At 42.0% G+C, this 16,712-nt stretch overlaps 1 protein-coding gene across 3 annotated transcripts in view; it reads left to right on the top strand.

Annotated features, from left to right (window-relative positions):
• Positions 1-14,145, top strand: part of USP24 (ubiquitin specific peptidase 24) — a 167,636-nt gene extending 153,491 nt beyond the window's left edge. For all 3 annotated transcript variants that reach the window (XM_018044626.1, XM_018044619.1, XM_018044630.1), the window contains exons 63-68: positions 671-737; positions 2,162-2,240; positions 9,581-9,656; positions 10,070-10,156; positions 10,477-10,587; positions 11,506-14,145. In XM_018044626.1, coding sequence (XP_017900115.1) covers positions 671-737; positions 2,162-2,240; positions 9,581-9,656; positions 10,070-10,156; positions 10,477-10,587; positions 11,506-11,568 — 483 coding nt within the window. In that variant the 3' untranslated portion in view covers positions 11,569-14,145. The remainder of the gene's footprint in view (positions 1-670; positions 738-2,161; positions 2,241-9,580; positions 9,657-10,069; positions 10,157-10,476; positions 10,588-11,505) is intronic.

The following is a 16,712-nucleotide window of genomic DNA, read 5'->3' as shown; positions in this document are numbered from 1 at the left end:
TGGGATGGGGACTGGCTTCCCTTTAGGTCCCTAAGGCTTTGGCATAGGGTAAGCATTTAATAAACACTTTTGAAAATGGAGATACATTGTGGGTGCCATTTCTAAAATGCCTGACTCTCTGGTCCTTTGCCTCCTTTTGGTTCTAGCACTTTTGTAAGATCATTGCTTCTCAGGAGTGGGATTGAGTGATGTTCGTCTGCTCAACAGCAGACCCACTTAGTTTACTGAACTGTGCACAGCTCAGTGTCAGGCATTAGAAGTCCAGCAAGAGTGTGCCATAGATCCAGCCTTGTGTGGTGTGGCATAAATGTCCATATCGACTTGTAGAGCCTGTATTATATCAAAACTTTTGACAGGATTTTGCGAACCGTAAATCTCTGATCTTTGGGATCATGAAATACATGTCCTTATAACCCACAGAGAACCCTAGAGTCAGTTCTTAAGAGCATGTATTAGGAAATGTGTGGATCTTCAAATACTGCTTAATACTTTTTTATATCTTTAGTTTGAAATTTAATATATTGTTGAAAATAGGGCAATAACATATTTGGTTTTGGTTTTACTATGTTAGTAACTATAGTCCCTTGAACGAGTTTTTTTTAAAGGCACCAGTGGCTGTAACACAAGTTTCTTCTTTCATTTACCAGCCTTTGTTTCCTGCTTCTCACAGGTCATCGAGGATCCCATACAAGTGGAACGAGTCAAGTTTGTGTTTGAGACAGAAAATGGATTACTAGGCAAGTATGGCTGCCCTGTGAAGAAGCGCCTGCAGTAAAGAGCCCATCGTTCCAGCCAGCCTCTCCTCCCCAGGGTCTGCCTGGCACACTCTGCCTGGCAAGGATCGCTGAGGAATCCAGGAGTTGTCTGGTCAGGGCTGTTAGACTCCCTCAGTCTAGTCAGGAGGTTTAAAGCCAGAGGATCTTACTACCCTGAACACCCCTACTTTTCGTAAGACAAAAGCTTGAGGTCCTTTTACTGGGTCAGGTAAGATTCAGGGGTGCTGTGACTTTCTTCAGCAAGCTAAAGGTTTGCCACTTTAACAAGAAACCTTTCTTCCATTCTGTAGCCATTGAGGTGGGAAAAGACTAAAACCTTACACTCAGGATATTGTCAAGCTCATGAAATGCAGTTTCTTTTTTTCTTTTAACCTGTGGTATGAATGCACCCAAATTTTTATTATCTGCTCATAAAAGTTTTTTGACAGCCTTTTCTTTTTCAGAAGGCTAAAGTGGCTTTAATGAGCTATTTCTTAGAAAAAGTTTAGTTAAAAATAGTCTTATCCAACTCCCACCATCCACCTGTATTCCCAGTTAACTTGAGTCATTTTAGATATTGCTGTGTATTTAAAGAAAGTTTTAGCATCTCCTTTTATTGCAGAAAAGAAATTTATGCTTAGAATGTTCTGTAGTTACAACGTTCTAGGCCACCGCTTTGAAATGGTGCTCTCTGCTCTGAGCAGCACCCAGGCTCTCTGAAGCTTACAGACCATACACGCCTCAAGGGCAGGGAGCAGGCATTGCAGTCATCCCTTGGTAACCATAGGGCGCTGGTTCCAGGACCCACTCGGACACCAAAACCCATGGATGCTCTAGTTCCATAGTCTACCCTTCATATCATGGTTCTGCACCTGAGCATTCAACCAGCCACAGGTTGTGTAGTGTGCTATACATATTTATTGGAAAAAACTCACATATAAGTGGACCTGTGCAGTTCAAGCCCATGTTGCTCAAGGGTTGGCCATATTTATCTTTAAATGCCCAAAGCGCTGACCAGTAAATACTTGTTGAAGTGAAAGTACCATAAGTCTCCATTTATCACACTGAAGTATTTTAACTGCTCTTTGTTAGTATTGCAGTGAATGAAAAACTTTGCAAGTCTCTAGGTGAAAAATCAGCCAATATAAATTTTAGTTCCTTTCAGTTCTTCTGAAAGTCAAACCTTCACCATCTTGTATTTTTCTTGAATACTTAAAGCAGTGTTTCTGTCCATTAGAATTTGGAAAACCCTGTTAAGTCAGCACTACTGTGCTTTGGTCAAGTTCTTCATCTGCTTATCAAAAGTTGGCTGTGAATTTTCAGAGCAGGAGACCTGGGCCTGTTGGCACCTGGGCCTGCTTTCACTTCAGTGCTTTACTGTTGAAACTTCTTCCTTTATCCCTCAGCTCTGATGCACCACAGTAATCATGTGGACAGCAGCCGCTGCTACCAGTGTGTCAAGTTTCTTGTAACTCTTGCTCAAAAGTAAGTATTGACTCAAAATGCAGTTGCGTAAATGATGTTTTTAGTTACAAGTCAGATATGACTCAAGAAAAAAAATTCCCTTGTGTTGGTACCTAGGGAATCTGAGTCAGTCAGGGCATACTTGCTTGGATGGTACAGACAATTATTCAGACAATCTCAAAGAGATATAAAAGGAGAGTGTTAAAAGTAACAGATCTTACGGAATCCAAGGTGGGAAAAAGTGCTAAACTGACAGCTTTGTGCAGGAAGAAGTCCAAGGCAGGTTTACGGACCTCAACGGAAAGAATTCATGAACTGTCACTCAGGATATCTTTAGTTAACCATCAGCTTTGTCAGCTTCTAGGTCCCCACTCTCAAAACACTCTCTCAAGAGGCCAAATCATATAAGAGCTACTTAAACCTATGAACCTAGGCGCTGTGCTAAATATGACCTGTATTCTCATTTAACATTTTCAGCAATTTTATGAGGTTAGGTGCTGTTACTAGTCCCATATCATGGGTGGTTTAAATGACATGCCTGCTGACAGAGCCAGGACTCGAGTACAGGCTGACTGACTTCAAGGCAAAGGTTCTTTTCTTCTTTTATTTAATTGTGCTAAAATATGTGTGTGTTAAGTCACTCAGTCATGTCCAACTCTTTGCAATCCCATGGACTTTAGCCCACCAGGCTCCTCCGTCCATGGAATTCTCCAGGCAAGAACACTGGAGTGGATTGCCATTCCCTTCTCCAGGGGATCATCCCAACCCAGGGATTGAACCCGTGTCTCTTAGGTCTCCTGCATTGGCAGGTGGGTTCTTTACCACTAGCACCACCTGGGAGGTCCCTAAAATATACATGACATAAAATTCACCATTTTAGCCATTTTTAGGTGTACAATTCAGTGGCATTAAGTACATTTATAGCATTGTGCAGCCATCACCATCACCGCCATCTCTAGAACTTTTTTTCATCTTCCAGAACTGAAATTCCGTAGCCGTTAAATAGTACCTCTCCATTCCTCCTCCCTCCAGCTCCCAGCAACCATCCTTCTACTTTCTGTCTCCATGAATTTGACTGTTGTAGATACCTCACATGAATAGAATCATACAGTGTTTTCCCTTTCATGACTGGCTTATTTCCCATAGCATGACATCTCCCAAGGTGTATCCATATTGTAGTGTCTGTCAGAATTTCCTTTCTGTTTAAGGCTGAATGACATTCCGTTGTACAGATATGTATATGTGCTGCATTTTACTTATCCATTCATCTGTCAGTAGATCCTTGGAAAGGTTCTCAATGTTAGAAGGAACCTGAGTTGTTTGCAACTTCAGCTCCCCTATTTATTTATTATGTTGGCCCACAAAAGATCAGAGTGACTGCATGCTAATCCAAGGTTACTTTTTTTAATTGAAGTATAGTTGATTTACAATATTGTGTTAGTTTCAAGTGTACAACAAAGTGATTCAGTTAATATTATTTTTTCAGGTTGTTTTCCATTATAGGTTGTTACAAGATACTGAATATAGTTCCCTGTGCTGCACAGTAAATCCTTGTTTCTAACCTATTTCGTATATAGTAGTTTGTGTCTGTTAATCCCATACTCCTGTAACTTATCCCTCCTTTCACCCCTTTCCCCTGGTAACCATAAGTTTGTTTTCTGTGTCTGTGTGTCTGTTTCTGCTTTGTATATAGATTCGTTTGTATTATTTAAGATTCCACATATAAAGGATACTAAGTATAATATTCTCCAGGTCCATTCATGTTGCTGCAAATGGCAATATTTCATTCTTTTTATGGCCGAGCATGGAGAAGGACATGACAGCCACTCCAGTATTCTTGCCTGGGAAATCCCATGGACAGAGGAGCTTGGCGGGCTACAGTCCATAGGGTCATAAAGAGTCATACACGACTGAAGCAACTTAGCACATGCATGGCTGAGTAATATTCCTTTGTGTATATATAGATACATCACATCTTCTTAAACCAGGCTTCTGTTAGTGGACACAGAGGTTACTTCCATGTCTTGGCTGTTGCAAATAGTATTGCAGAGCAAACATTGGGGTGCACGTATCTTTACAAATTAAGAGTTTTTGTCTTTTCAGGATATGTACCCAGGAGTGTAACTAACCCAGGATTATTGAGCAGACAGCACTGCCATCACTGAGTTTTGCACTGAGCTCTCTTTAGCTTAATTTATTTTGCTCCAGATTTTTCCTGATTCTTAGCTATCCTTGGACTTATACCAGAATGAGAAATCTGTTGGGATTAATCTGCTGCATTTGAGCATCCTCAACAGTTTTAAATGAGAGCCCCATTGAAATAGCACATGAACACACATTTTCCAGATGACAATATTGTAAACACAGATGGAGATCATCCTGCCACAGTTGTGGGTTCATTAATTAGGCTTCATACTGACAGCATGTCATCACAATGACATAAAAGGCTAAAAGAGTGGTATTTCCAAGTAGTGTTGGGGCCACATAGCATATCTGATGCCAGCAAACACAAAGTCCATATATTAGTAGTGTCTTCATATGTACTTCCTTATCCTGCACGTATCCCATTTTGTACATATGTTAATGGCAGTCTCCCCATCAGTACTATCTTCAAATAAGGACAGCTTTCTAGGTGGGCAAATACAAATGGAAAGGGAGAGAGAGGCTCCAAAAGCAGGTTTTAAAATTGTTTTTCCCTCATATCATTCTTTCTTATTTAAATTATAAAAATTAAAGACTTGTTTGATTTTAAGAAGAGGTCATTTATTGTATACCTTAAAATTACTAGAAGAGAACATAGGCAAAATATCCTCTAACATAAATCATAGCAATGTTTTCTTAGGCGAGTCTCCCAAGGAAATAGAAATAAAAGCAAAAATAAACAAGTGGCACCTAGTCAAACTTATACATTTTTGCACAGCAGAGGAAACTATAAACAAAATGAAAAGGCACCCTACAGAATGGGAGAAAATATTTGCAATTGATGCATCCAACAAGGACTTAATTACCAAAATATATGAACAGCTCATACAACTTAATAACAACAACAAAAACAAAAATCAAAAAGTGGGCAGGAGACCTAAATAGACATTTCTCCAAAGAAGACATACCAGATGGCCAAGTGGCACATGACAAGATGTTCAACATTGCCAGTTGTCAGAGAAATGTAAATCAAAGTCAGAACAGAGTGAGGTATCGCTTCACAACAATCAGAATGGCCATCATTAAAAGTCTACAAATAATAAATGCTAGAGGGGTTGTAGAGAAAAGGGAACCCCTCCTACACTGTTGGTGGGAGTATAAATTGGTATAGCCACTATGGAAAACAGTATGGAGGTTCCTTAAAAACTGAAAATAAAGCTACCATATGATTCAGCAATCCCACTCCTGGACATATATCCAGAAAAAACTGTTGAAAAGATGTATACACCCCAGTGTTCACTGCAGCACTATTTTACAATAGCCAAGACATGAAGCCACCTAAATGTCCATCAACAGATGAATGGATGAAGATGTAGTACATATATACAATGGAATATTACTCAGCTCTTAAAAAAACAATGTCATTGGCAGCAACATGGATGGGCCTAGAAGTCATTATGCAAGTGAAATAGTCAGACAAAGAGGAACGTCATATCACTTATATGTGGAATATAAAGTATGGTACAAAAGAACTTATTTAAAAAAAAAAGATTTAGAGACATAGGAAACAAACTTACAGTAACCAAAGTGGAAAGGAGGTTGAGGAAGGATAAATTAGGAGTGTGAGATTAGCAGATGCAAACTACTATGTACAAAATAGAAAAACAGCAAGGGCCTACTGTAGAGCACAGAGAACTGTCTTCAGTTTCTTGTAATAATCTGTAATGGGAAAGAATCAGAAAAAGTATATGTATATCTGGTTCATTTTGCTGTACACCAGAAACTAACTCAACTTTATAAATCAATTATGCTTTTAATTTTTTAAAAATATTTAAGAGGTTATTTATCAAATGTACAATTTCTTGTGGCTATTTTTGTTTGTTATTTTTCATTTTCCAACCTTGATTTTAGTAGAACTGATTGGATGAGTTAGAGATAGATAAGAAACTTTTCACTGCATATTTACCTTTTACAGCTTCTTGGAGTTTTAAACATGTGAATGTATCCAAAGCAAAAGAAAATACAAATTCATATAAAGACAACTGAAAGTAGCATTTGTGTTTCAAAATTTTAAAGTACTCAGTTCGGTTCAGTTCAGTCGCTCAGTCGTGTCCGACTCTTTGCAACCCCATGAATCGCAACACGCCAGGCCTCCCTGTCCATCATCAACTCCCAGAGTTCACTCAGACTCACGTGCATCGAGTCAGTGATGCCATCCAGCCATCGTCCTGGGTCGTCCCCTTCTCCTCCTGCCCCCAATCCCTCCCAGCATCAGAGTCTTTTCCAATGAGTCAAGTCTTCGCATGAGGTGGCCAAAGTACTGGAGCTTCAGCTTTAGCATTATTGCTTCCAAAGAAATCCCAGGGTTGATCTCCTTCAGAATGGACTGGCTGGATCTCCTTGCAGTCCAAGGGACCCTCAAGAGTCTTCTCCAACACCACAGTTCAAAACCATCAATTCTTTGGCGCTCACCCTTCTTCACAGTCCAACACTCACATCCATACATGACCACAGGAAAAACCATAGCCTTGACTAGATGGACCTTAGTCAGCAAAGTAATGTCTCTGCTTTTGAATATACTATCTAGGTTGGTCATAACTTTTCTTCCAAGAGTAAGCATCTTTAAATTCATGGCTGCAGTCACCATCTGCAGTGATTTTGGAGCCCAAAAAAATAAAGTCTAACACTGTTTCTACTGTTTCACGTCTATTTCCCATGAAGTGATGGGACCAGATGCCATGATCTTCGTTTTCTGAATGTTGAGCTTTAGGCCAACTTTTTCACTCTCCTCTTTGACTTTCATCAAGAGGCTTTTTAGTTCCTCTTCACTTTCTGCCATAAGGGTGGTGTCATCTGCATATCTGAGGTTATCGATATTTCTCCTGGCAATCTTAATTCCAGCTTGTGTTTCTTCCAGTCCAGCGTTTCTCATGATGTACTCTGCATATAAGTTAAATAAGCAGGGTGACAATATACAGCCTTGACGTACTCCTTTTCCTATTTGGAACCAGTCTGTTGTTCCATGTCCAGTTCTAACTGTTGCTTCCTGACCTGCATACAGATTTCTCAAGAGGCAGGTTAGGTGGTCTGGTATTCCCATCTCTTTCAGAATTTTCCACAGTTTATTGTGATCCACACAGTCAAAGGCTTTGGCATAATCAGTAAAGCAGAAATAGAGTTTTTCTGGAACTCTCTTACTTTTTCGATGACCCAGCGGATGTTGGCAATTTGATTTCTGGTTCCTCTGCCTTTTCTAAAACCAGCTTGAACATCAGGGAGTTCACGGTTCACGTATCGCTGAAGCCTGGCTTGGAGAATTTTGAGCATTACTTTACTAGCTTGTGAGATGAGTGCAGTTGTGTGGTAGTTTGAGCATTCTTTGGCATTGGCTTTCTTTGGGATTGGAATGAAAACTGACCTTTTCCAGTCCTGTAGCCACTGCTGAGTTTTCCAAATTTGCAGGCATATTGAGTGCAGCACTTTCACAGCATCATCTTTCAGGATTTGAAACAAGCTGGAATTCCGTCACCTCCACTAGCTTTGTTCGTAGTGATGCTTTCTAAGGCCCACTTGACTTCACATTCTAAGATGTCTGGCTCTAGATTAGTGATCACATCATCATGATTATCTGGGTCATGAAGATCTTTTTTGTACAGTTCTTCCATGTATTCTTGCCACCTCTTCTTAATATCTTCTGCTTCTGTTAGGTCCAGACCATTTCTGTCCTTTATCGAGCCCATCTTTGCATGAAATATTCCCTTGGTATCTCTAATTTCCTTGAAGAGATCTCTAGTCTTTCCCATTCTGTTGTTTTCCTCTATTTCTTTGCATTGATCGCTGAAGAAGGCTTTCTTATCTCTTCTTGCTATTCTTTGGAACTCTGCATTCAGATGCTTATATCTTTACTTTTCTCCTTTGCTTTTCGCCTCTCTTCTTTTCACAGCTATTTGTAAGGCCTCCCCAGACAGCCATTTTGCCTTTTTGCATTTCTTTTTCTTGGGGATGGTCTTGATCCCTGTCTCCTGTACTATGTCATGAACCTCATTCCATAGTTCATCAGGCACTCTAACTATCAGATCTAGGCCCTTAAATCTATTTCTCACTTCCACTGTATAATCATAAGGGATTTGATTTAGGTCATACCTGAATGGTGTAGCGGTTTTCCCTACTTTCTTCAATTTGAGTCTGAATTTGGTAATAAGGAGTTCATGATCTGAGCCATAGTCATCTCCTGGTCTTGTTTTTGTTGACTGTATAGAGCTTCTCCATCTTTGACTGCAAAAAATATAATCAATCTGATTTCGGTGTTGACCATCTGGTGATGTCCGTGTGTAGAGTCTTCTCTTGTGTTGTTGGACGAGGGTGTTTGCTATGACCAGTGCATTTTCTTGGCAAAACTCTATTAGTCTTTGCCCTGCTTCATTCCGCATTCCAAGGCCAGATTTGCCTGTTACTCCAGGTGTTTCCTGACTTCCTACTTTTGCGTTCAAGTCCCCCATAATGAAAAGGACATCTTTTTGGGGTGTTAGTTTTAAAAGGTCTTGTAGGTCTTCATAAAACCATTCAACTTCAGCTTCTTCAGCATTACTGGTTGGGGCATAGACTTGGATTACTGTGATATTGAATGGTTTGCCTTGGAAACGAACAGAGATCATTCTGTCATTTTTGAGATTGCATTCAAGTACTGCATTTTGGACTCTTTTGTTGACCATGATGGCTACTCCATTTCTTCTGAGGGATTCCTGCCCTCAGTAGTAGATATAATGGTCATCTGAGTCAAATTCACCCATTCCAGTCCATTTTAGTTCGCTGATTCCTAGAATGTCGATGTTCACCCTTGCCATCTCTTGACCACTTCCAATTACCTTGATTCATGGACCTGACATTCCAGGTTCCTACGCAATATTGCTCTTTACAGCATCAGACCTTGCTCTTATCACCAGTCACATCCACAACTGGGTATTGTTTTTGCTTTGGCTCCATCCCTTCATTCTTTCTGGAGTTATTTCTCCACTGATCTCCAGTAGCATATTGGGCACCTAGTGACCTGGGGAGTTCCTGTTTTGGTATCCTATCATTTTGCCTTTTCATACTGTTCATGGGGTTCTCCAGGCAAGAATACTGAAGTGGCTTGCCATTCCCTTCTCCAATGGACCACATTCAACAAGAATATTTGCAAAGAAGGCGTTTGACTAATAAAAATTTCCTGCAATCACCAGGTGTCCTGCTGCTAAAGAATACTTCAAGGAGAATTCCCACCACTGGAGTTGGGCTGTGCAGTGGCTGCAGAAGAAGGTAATGGAGTTTTTCACTTTTCTGGTTATTTCATAGGAATCAATAACAACATATCTTATCAGGAAATAAAATCTCAGACTTGATTTGGAGACTGTCAGAGTATTTTCAGAGTTCACACATTTTGGGGAACAGTTAATACCTATCTTTATACATGTAATTTGTATGTTAATACAGTTATCTTAATTTTATGGATAGAAAGGTAAGGATGATTATTTAAGAGGTAGTATTTTAGTGAACTGTTAAAAGCAGAAGTGCAGTCTTATCAAAAAGAATCTCCTGATGTGGTAGAAAGTCTGGGTAAACTTATATACTATTCTATATGCTTTTTATACTGAAATATGTATTGGTAGAAATTGTAGATTCATGTGGGCTTATTTGTCATCTCTAACGGCCTTTTTGACCTTCCCTGTCAGATGTCAGAACATTATTGGACACCGCAGAGTAACGTCTCTAATGAAACATCAACTGGAAAAACCTTTCAGCGAACAATTTCAGCTCAGGTGAGAGTTGTCTTTTGGTTTTGTGTGGATTGAAATCCCTTAGTAAGGATTTTTAGTGTGTTTCTCAGAAACCGCTGTCTCAGAAAAGAGGTATACATTAAAAGTGAGTAAGGACTGAAGACACGGTTGCTTTTTCTGTGAAAAAGCAGCTAGTGAGTCGTTGGCCTGGAAGGAAAGCAGTGGGGGTCACTCAGTGCGGCCCCGCCTGCCACAGACGTTGCCGCGAAGGCACCGCCTCCAGAGGTCAAGTGAAGGGCGGTGCCCCGGGTGCCGCTGCCACTGCACAGCCTGACTTCTCCTTGTGCCTCATCCTCTGGCAGGACACGCTGGCGTACGCCACAGCACTGCTGAATGAGAAGGAGCAGTCAGGGAGCAGCAACGGGTCGGAGAGCAGTCCTGCGAACAGGAGCGGAGAGAGACTCTTACAGCAGGTACATCCGTAGGGCCAGTCCTGGGTGAGAGGGCAGTGCTGCCCTGAGGCTTCCCAGGGACAACCTCAGCCATCAAGAGAGAAAGGAGACCCCAGCTCCGCCCCCTGGGAACCTCTGCTCAGGACTCATCCTCCGTGCTTAGAAAGCCGAGCGGCGTTGCACCGTGACATTTACCCAGGCTTTGGTCTGTCTGCTGGCTGTTCTACTCAGCTTGGAGAGCATCCTGGTAAAGCCCGGTTTGCAGATACGGTCCTTCCAGATTGTACTTCATTCTGCTGGGTTACAAAAAATTACTGCTTTTCCCTTCTGTTCTCACCAGCCTTCCTAGAAACACATATGCTTGAAAAGAAGGGCCTCATGCCATTGGAATCTGTGTGCTTGTCAGGGGCATCAAATTTTTAAGTATTTTTCAATACTAATCACTAGAGTAGAAAAAGGAATGAATTATTTATTGAACACTTACTATGTAGAATAATGCAGCAGGTTTAAACGTAATGACATGTATCATTTCTTCCCTCCAGTCCATAACTTTCTGAAAGTTTCCATAATCTTTGGGGTCCTGGTAATAACCAGTGAGGTCGCTGTTCCCCTGATTTCACAGAAGGAAACTGACACTCAGCATAGTGATTTGATTTAACTCAAGGCCACGTTATGCCTCTAGGCAAGTCACTAGATTGTTCCTGTAACTCAGTAAGAACACAGAAATGGAAGCTCTGTGTAATCAAGAATTGTCAAATATGAGGTCAGACATACCTCATATGTTAATAAAACATGTTATGTTTTATTGCCCTTTGATAAACATTAAGTAGTTAAATGAGGACATGTTAAATTGCAGAACACAAGTCAGTCAGTCGGCTTAGGAAGAGTTTTTTCTCTTTACTTTATTAAGTATGTATTTATTCCTTTCATTTCCCAAAGGGTTCTGAATCACCCATGATGATCGGTGAGTTAAGAAGTGACCTGGATGATGTGGATCCCTAGGGGCCATGCCCAGCACGCGATGAGCAGTCATGTCATGGTTACTGGATGCTCAGCACCTTCTCGAAATCAGAATCTCATTCTTGAACCCTTTAGCAGAGCCCAGAGGCTGGACTGGGAGAACCTACCATGAGAGGAGGAGCCCGTGTTTTTAAGGAACACACTCTCAGCCCCCAGGGGAAGGCCTGGGAGCTGTTTGGCAGTGGGAATACTCCAGCCTGTGGAGTTCAGCTTACCTGGGGCATGGTCCATGTGTGGACTGACAATTCTGTACAGATTTTAGGAAGTAAAGCTGGTGGCAGACTGTTTTGTTACATGAACATACAGGAGTGAGTGAAGATAAAACTATTGCTTTCTCTATGATGCTACAAAAGAAATTCCTTTGGTTTTTATATGGAAAAAAAAAAAGCAAGCTGCCTTTAGATATATGGGGGCAAATTTTTAATCTTGCAGTAACATTGAATAGAAATATCAAGTTTAAAATGATGTAAAAATATGTGATAAAAATTCCTTTTCACTGTAAAATAGTAGTTAAAGAATTCAATTTACACAGACCTTTGTATTTAATATGTCTCCCTAATTGTATAGAATTTCAGGTGGGTCTGGATGAGAGCCCTGGGCATAAACTTGGATCTTAATGAAATGTTACCAGGATCAAAAATTGGGAAATTAAGCTCTTTAAGGTATTTTTCTGATAAAATTGAGATTGAAAGAGCAATAAGAAAATGCTATGTTCTCTAGAGTATAGAGTGCATTCTTTGACATCAATCACTAATTGTTCCCAAAACAAATTTTACAAAGAGCAAAATAAAAAGCACTTTAAGATATGATTTTATTGAGTTTGACTTCATAAAATCTTTTTAATGCTTGGAGACATATTGAATAAACTGTAGTCTTAAATTATGTGACCTGCAATCATTTGCTTTTGCTGGAAACTTAATTACTAAAACCCTTAGTAGTGGTTGTATATGAAGTTAAATATTTGAGTTGAGAGACACTGCTTTGTGAGTTTCTGGACATTTTACCACAGAGAAGGAATAGGAGACTTGATTTCTCCTCAGCATGATTAATTGACACCGAAAAGATAAGGATAAGAAATAACTAGCAAGCCACTGAACAGCCACCCATTTAGTTGTGTTGCCCAGGTCTTGGCACCATTCACTCATTTCAGGTTAGCTGCCAGCCCACTCCTTTTTCTGGAGTGGAGAGGGGATGCCGACATGGTTCATATATTGTGTACCTTTGGGGTTCTGAGTCACTGCACACATGTTCAATCCTGTTTGTCTTTAGTTGCGTGCTCTGCCTTGTTCTGTGTTCCCACACACCGGACTAGGGGAGCCTCGGGAAGCACTGAGCAGCCCCGGTCAAGGGTCTGCAGAGTCAGAGAGGCGCAGAGGACCCATGCCAGGGCTGACAGCTGCTCCTGCCGCACACCACAGACTCTGTGGCCTCACTGCCGAGGTGCAGTTACAGTGCGGCCAGACTGCAGTCTGTAATGGCACAACTGGCCAGTGGTGATGTCTGTCAAAGACACCAGCTGGGTGGAGGGCCAACACCTCAGAGCAGAGCTGCGCCCCAGAGAAAGGGTCAGAGGTCCTCGGCAGATTTTATGTGATTCTGATGTTCTTGCAAATTCAAATGTGATGTTTTAAAGTGGATTTTTGAGTCCATGAATACCCACACCCTGCTGCCCCCCCACCCTCTCTCCGCCCTCCTCCTCACAAAGCAACCCCGCGGGATGTGACCTTGAAATGCCAGCCACAAGGATATGGCGCTGGCAGCTGCACTCAGGAGCCCAGATTCAGGAGTGAAATTGCCACTTCTGTCCCTTATTTCCTATGGAAACAATGCCTTCCACAGCCCCCAGCACCTACTATCCTCACAGTAGCGTTCATCGGGACCAGGACCACCCGTCGCTGACACGAGGCACCCTGGTTGGTTTTGCTCACGTTGTTGCTGCAGTGAACATCACTTTCCCTTTGCCAGTAACCTTGATTTCCCCATGGCTGCAGTCTACCAACCTGCTGATGACTCTTTTTTTAATGTCATACAACAAAGTGACAGTTACGACAGGCTTACCTTGGAAGAGGTTCATTTTTACTGCCAATCTTTTTGGATGAAGATGTTTTTATAAATCTTTCAAAATGGTCTGCAAGTCGAATAGGAATTGCACAACTAAACCCAATGCTGTGTGTCCTCAAGAAGCTCCCTTCATGAGATCCTTCTTAGGATGGCCAAGTCAGTCCCTTAGAGACGTCCTGGGAAAGAAAGCAAAGGAGCCTTCGGACAGGCACCCCAGCCTGTGACTTCCCCTGGAGCCCATACTTGGGCCCAGAGCACATGTCACCAGACTCACCCTAAACACCTTCCCTGCGAACATCAAGGTGTGTGCAGTTACCTTTTGAGCTTGGAACAGGCAGACTGGAATTTTCCTCTGCTACCTCTTGTGTACAAAATCTTGTTTATACAATTTCAAAAAGAAGTAGATAAACTAAGGAAGAAATTTCATTCTAAATTTGGTTCACTGAGTGGCAGAGTTCTTAGCTTCTAAAGGTATAAAATAAATTTTTCAAAAACAGAGTTGGAGGCTCACTGACATTTTTCTATGTATACCAGAAAATGGCTATGGTTCGGGGAGGGGTGCCAGGGGCCAGTAATCTGGAAGGAAATAGGGCCGATTCCTTTTCATACTTTGTACCAATGATGTGAATAGGGTCCATTCTTTCATAATGAAGGGCAGTGGGTCTTTTTCTAAGCTTTTTACTATTTCTCCCTCTGGATATCCTGAGGATTCATTTGCAAAGCTGGATAAGGATGTGCAGAGCTCAGACCAGTGGCCTGCAGCTGTCTTCCCCTTAGCTTTCAGGCCTCCCCGTGGTCCCCAGCATAAATCACATCCCTGGTCAAGCCAGATTTCTTGTTGGACCCCACGGGTCTCAGCCTCACCCCTGATGCCCTGCCTCTGCCCACGTGGTTCCCCTCTCCTGGGCTCTTTGCTGCTCCAGCTACTCTGCAGTCCACACCCATTCCTCCCTGGCTCCCATTGACCAGCTACCAACCTCTGCAAAAACCAGGTGTTCCTTTTCTCAAAGCTTAGAGCCTTCTGGGTATGAACAGCTAAGGAGCTAAACTCTGGCTCTTGGGTGATGGGGAGAGGGGTCTCTGGCATGTACCACAGACAGGGTGCCAGTGGGCCCACTTACAGATATCCTCTGGCAGTCGGGTCCTTAGCAACTGGCAGGTTTTGAACACTTTCCATGACACTAAGTTGTCCAAGTTTGAGAGGACTTCTGCCTTTGCAGGTCAATTCCCTGATCACTTATAATATGAGCTGTTTAGAGCTAGGCCTTGATCAAGACAGCAACACTCGCCACCCTCAAAATGGGGCTGGGGGATGGGGGGCCACATTGCATGGGATAATTATTCTTTTTGCAAAGTGGAAAGTTCTGAGACTGTTCTTAATTTCAAATCATGAAAAATGACCCTGGACATAATTCTCATTACAGATGCCTCAGCCACTCATCTAAACCTTTGCCATATACATTGACTCTGTGCCAGGCCCTGGGAGAGAATGGAAAGGACACAGGGACCCTGAGCACCTAGCACGTGAGGCACAGGATGCCGAGGAGGGAGAGCCCTGGTTGCTGGGGGGACTTGGAAATTACAGGCAGACTCCAGTTTTATCCCAGGACAGGCTTAAGTACTCAAATACTTATACTCAAAATACACATATTCTTCAAAGGCTTAATTTGCTCAACCATCCCACACACTGTTCCCTAGCACCTCATATAAGCAAGGTCTCATCCTAGATGGTCAAATTCAGGCAAAAGTCATGATTAAGCTGTTTTTATTTTAAAAAGTCACCATATAATAAAATGGCTACAAAACCCAGAATAAATATCCTCAAATTACAAAAGGAAAACAGATTCAGAAAAGGTGCTTGCTGTAAAAAGGCAATAGAGGATTGATGACAAACACAGACCAAAAAGATAAATGCGTGTTTCTTTGCTTGGGTAGGGGTGGGGTTGAGGGAGCTCAGAGGGAGAGTTGCGCCTCCCGCCTCCCACCTGCATCCCTCCAAAGGCCTCTCCACTCAGGCCCCAGTGCTCTCTCCTGGCTCACACGGTCTATGTTCCCCTTCGAAACCTAAGCTCTGAAGATAGGTGGCCCAAACTGGTGCAGTAGAAAGTCTTGACTTTAAGGCCAAATCTGGGTTTATATCGTGTTACTACTTCACTTCCTGGCTCAGTGAGCTAGGTGAGCACCCACCTCCCCATCTCTGGTTCCCAGTTTCCTCCTGAATCAGGGGTGACAGTGTGTGCTGTGCAAGGTGGATGCATGGACCTGGTAAGAAGCCGGATGGAGCTGGTGGCTCTCCGCTGCAAATGCAGAGTCAGCCTTTGGGTGGTATCCCCCTGCAGGCTGATGCCAGGTAGGCTGTAAACCTGAACCAGAGCAAGGTGAGGACAGCTAAGAGAATCAAAGGCATGGCCCCTGATCACCTGGGACAGATCTGGCTGCATCTGTTGTGCTATTGGTGGTGGCTCAAGGTGTGGGTAAAAGAGGATTTCTTTTTTAATGAAACCAAGATGAACATTTTTAATGATAAAAGATACAAGTCACAAAGATAAACATCATCATATACCATTAGACACCTTAACAAAGATAAAGCAAAAATCAGAAGAAATATAAGGGAAAAGAAAACCATAGTGAGACATACTAACATTTTTTCTGAGACTATCATATGCAGAAAAAATAGCATCTTGAATGATGTCATTAATGTAATATATTTTTATCTAATTAATTTATATTAATCATAGGCTTCCCAGGTGGTCTAGAAGTTACAGGAGATGCAGGTTCAATCCCTGGGTTGGGAGGATCTCCTGGAGAAGGAAGTGGCAACCCACTCCAGTATTCTTGTCTGAAAAATCCCACAGCCTGGAGGGCTACAGTCCATGGGGTTGCAAAAGTTGGACATGGCTGAGCACACACCACCATATTAATCATATCCTACCCAATTGCACTTAAAATTTTGTATCTCATACTATGTTAGTAGATGTCCATAGGACATTTAGAAAAACTGGCAAGATAAACATTACTAAATTTCAAAAAGTAGAATTCTTTTTTGTGCGTGTGATTCAGATATA

The sequence above is a fragment of the Capra hircus genome, chromosome 3 (assembly GCF_001704415.2).
Source record: "Capra hircus breed San Clemente chromosome 3, ASM170441v1, whole genome shotgun sequence".
NCBI classification, from domain to species: Eukaryota; Metazoa; Chordata; class Mammalia; order Artiodactyla; family Bovidae; genus Capra; species Capra hircus.
This window is presented reverse-complemented; position numbering and strand designations above follow the sequence as displayed.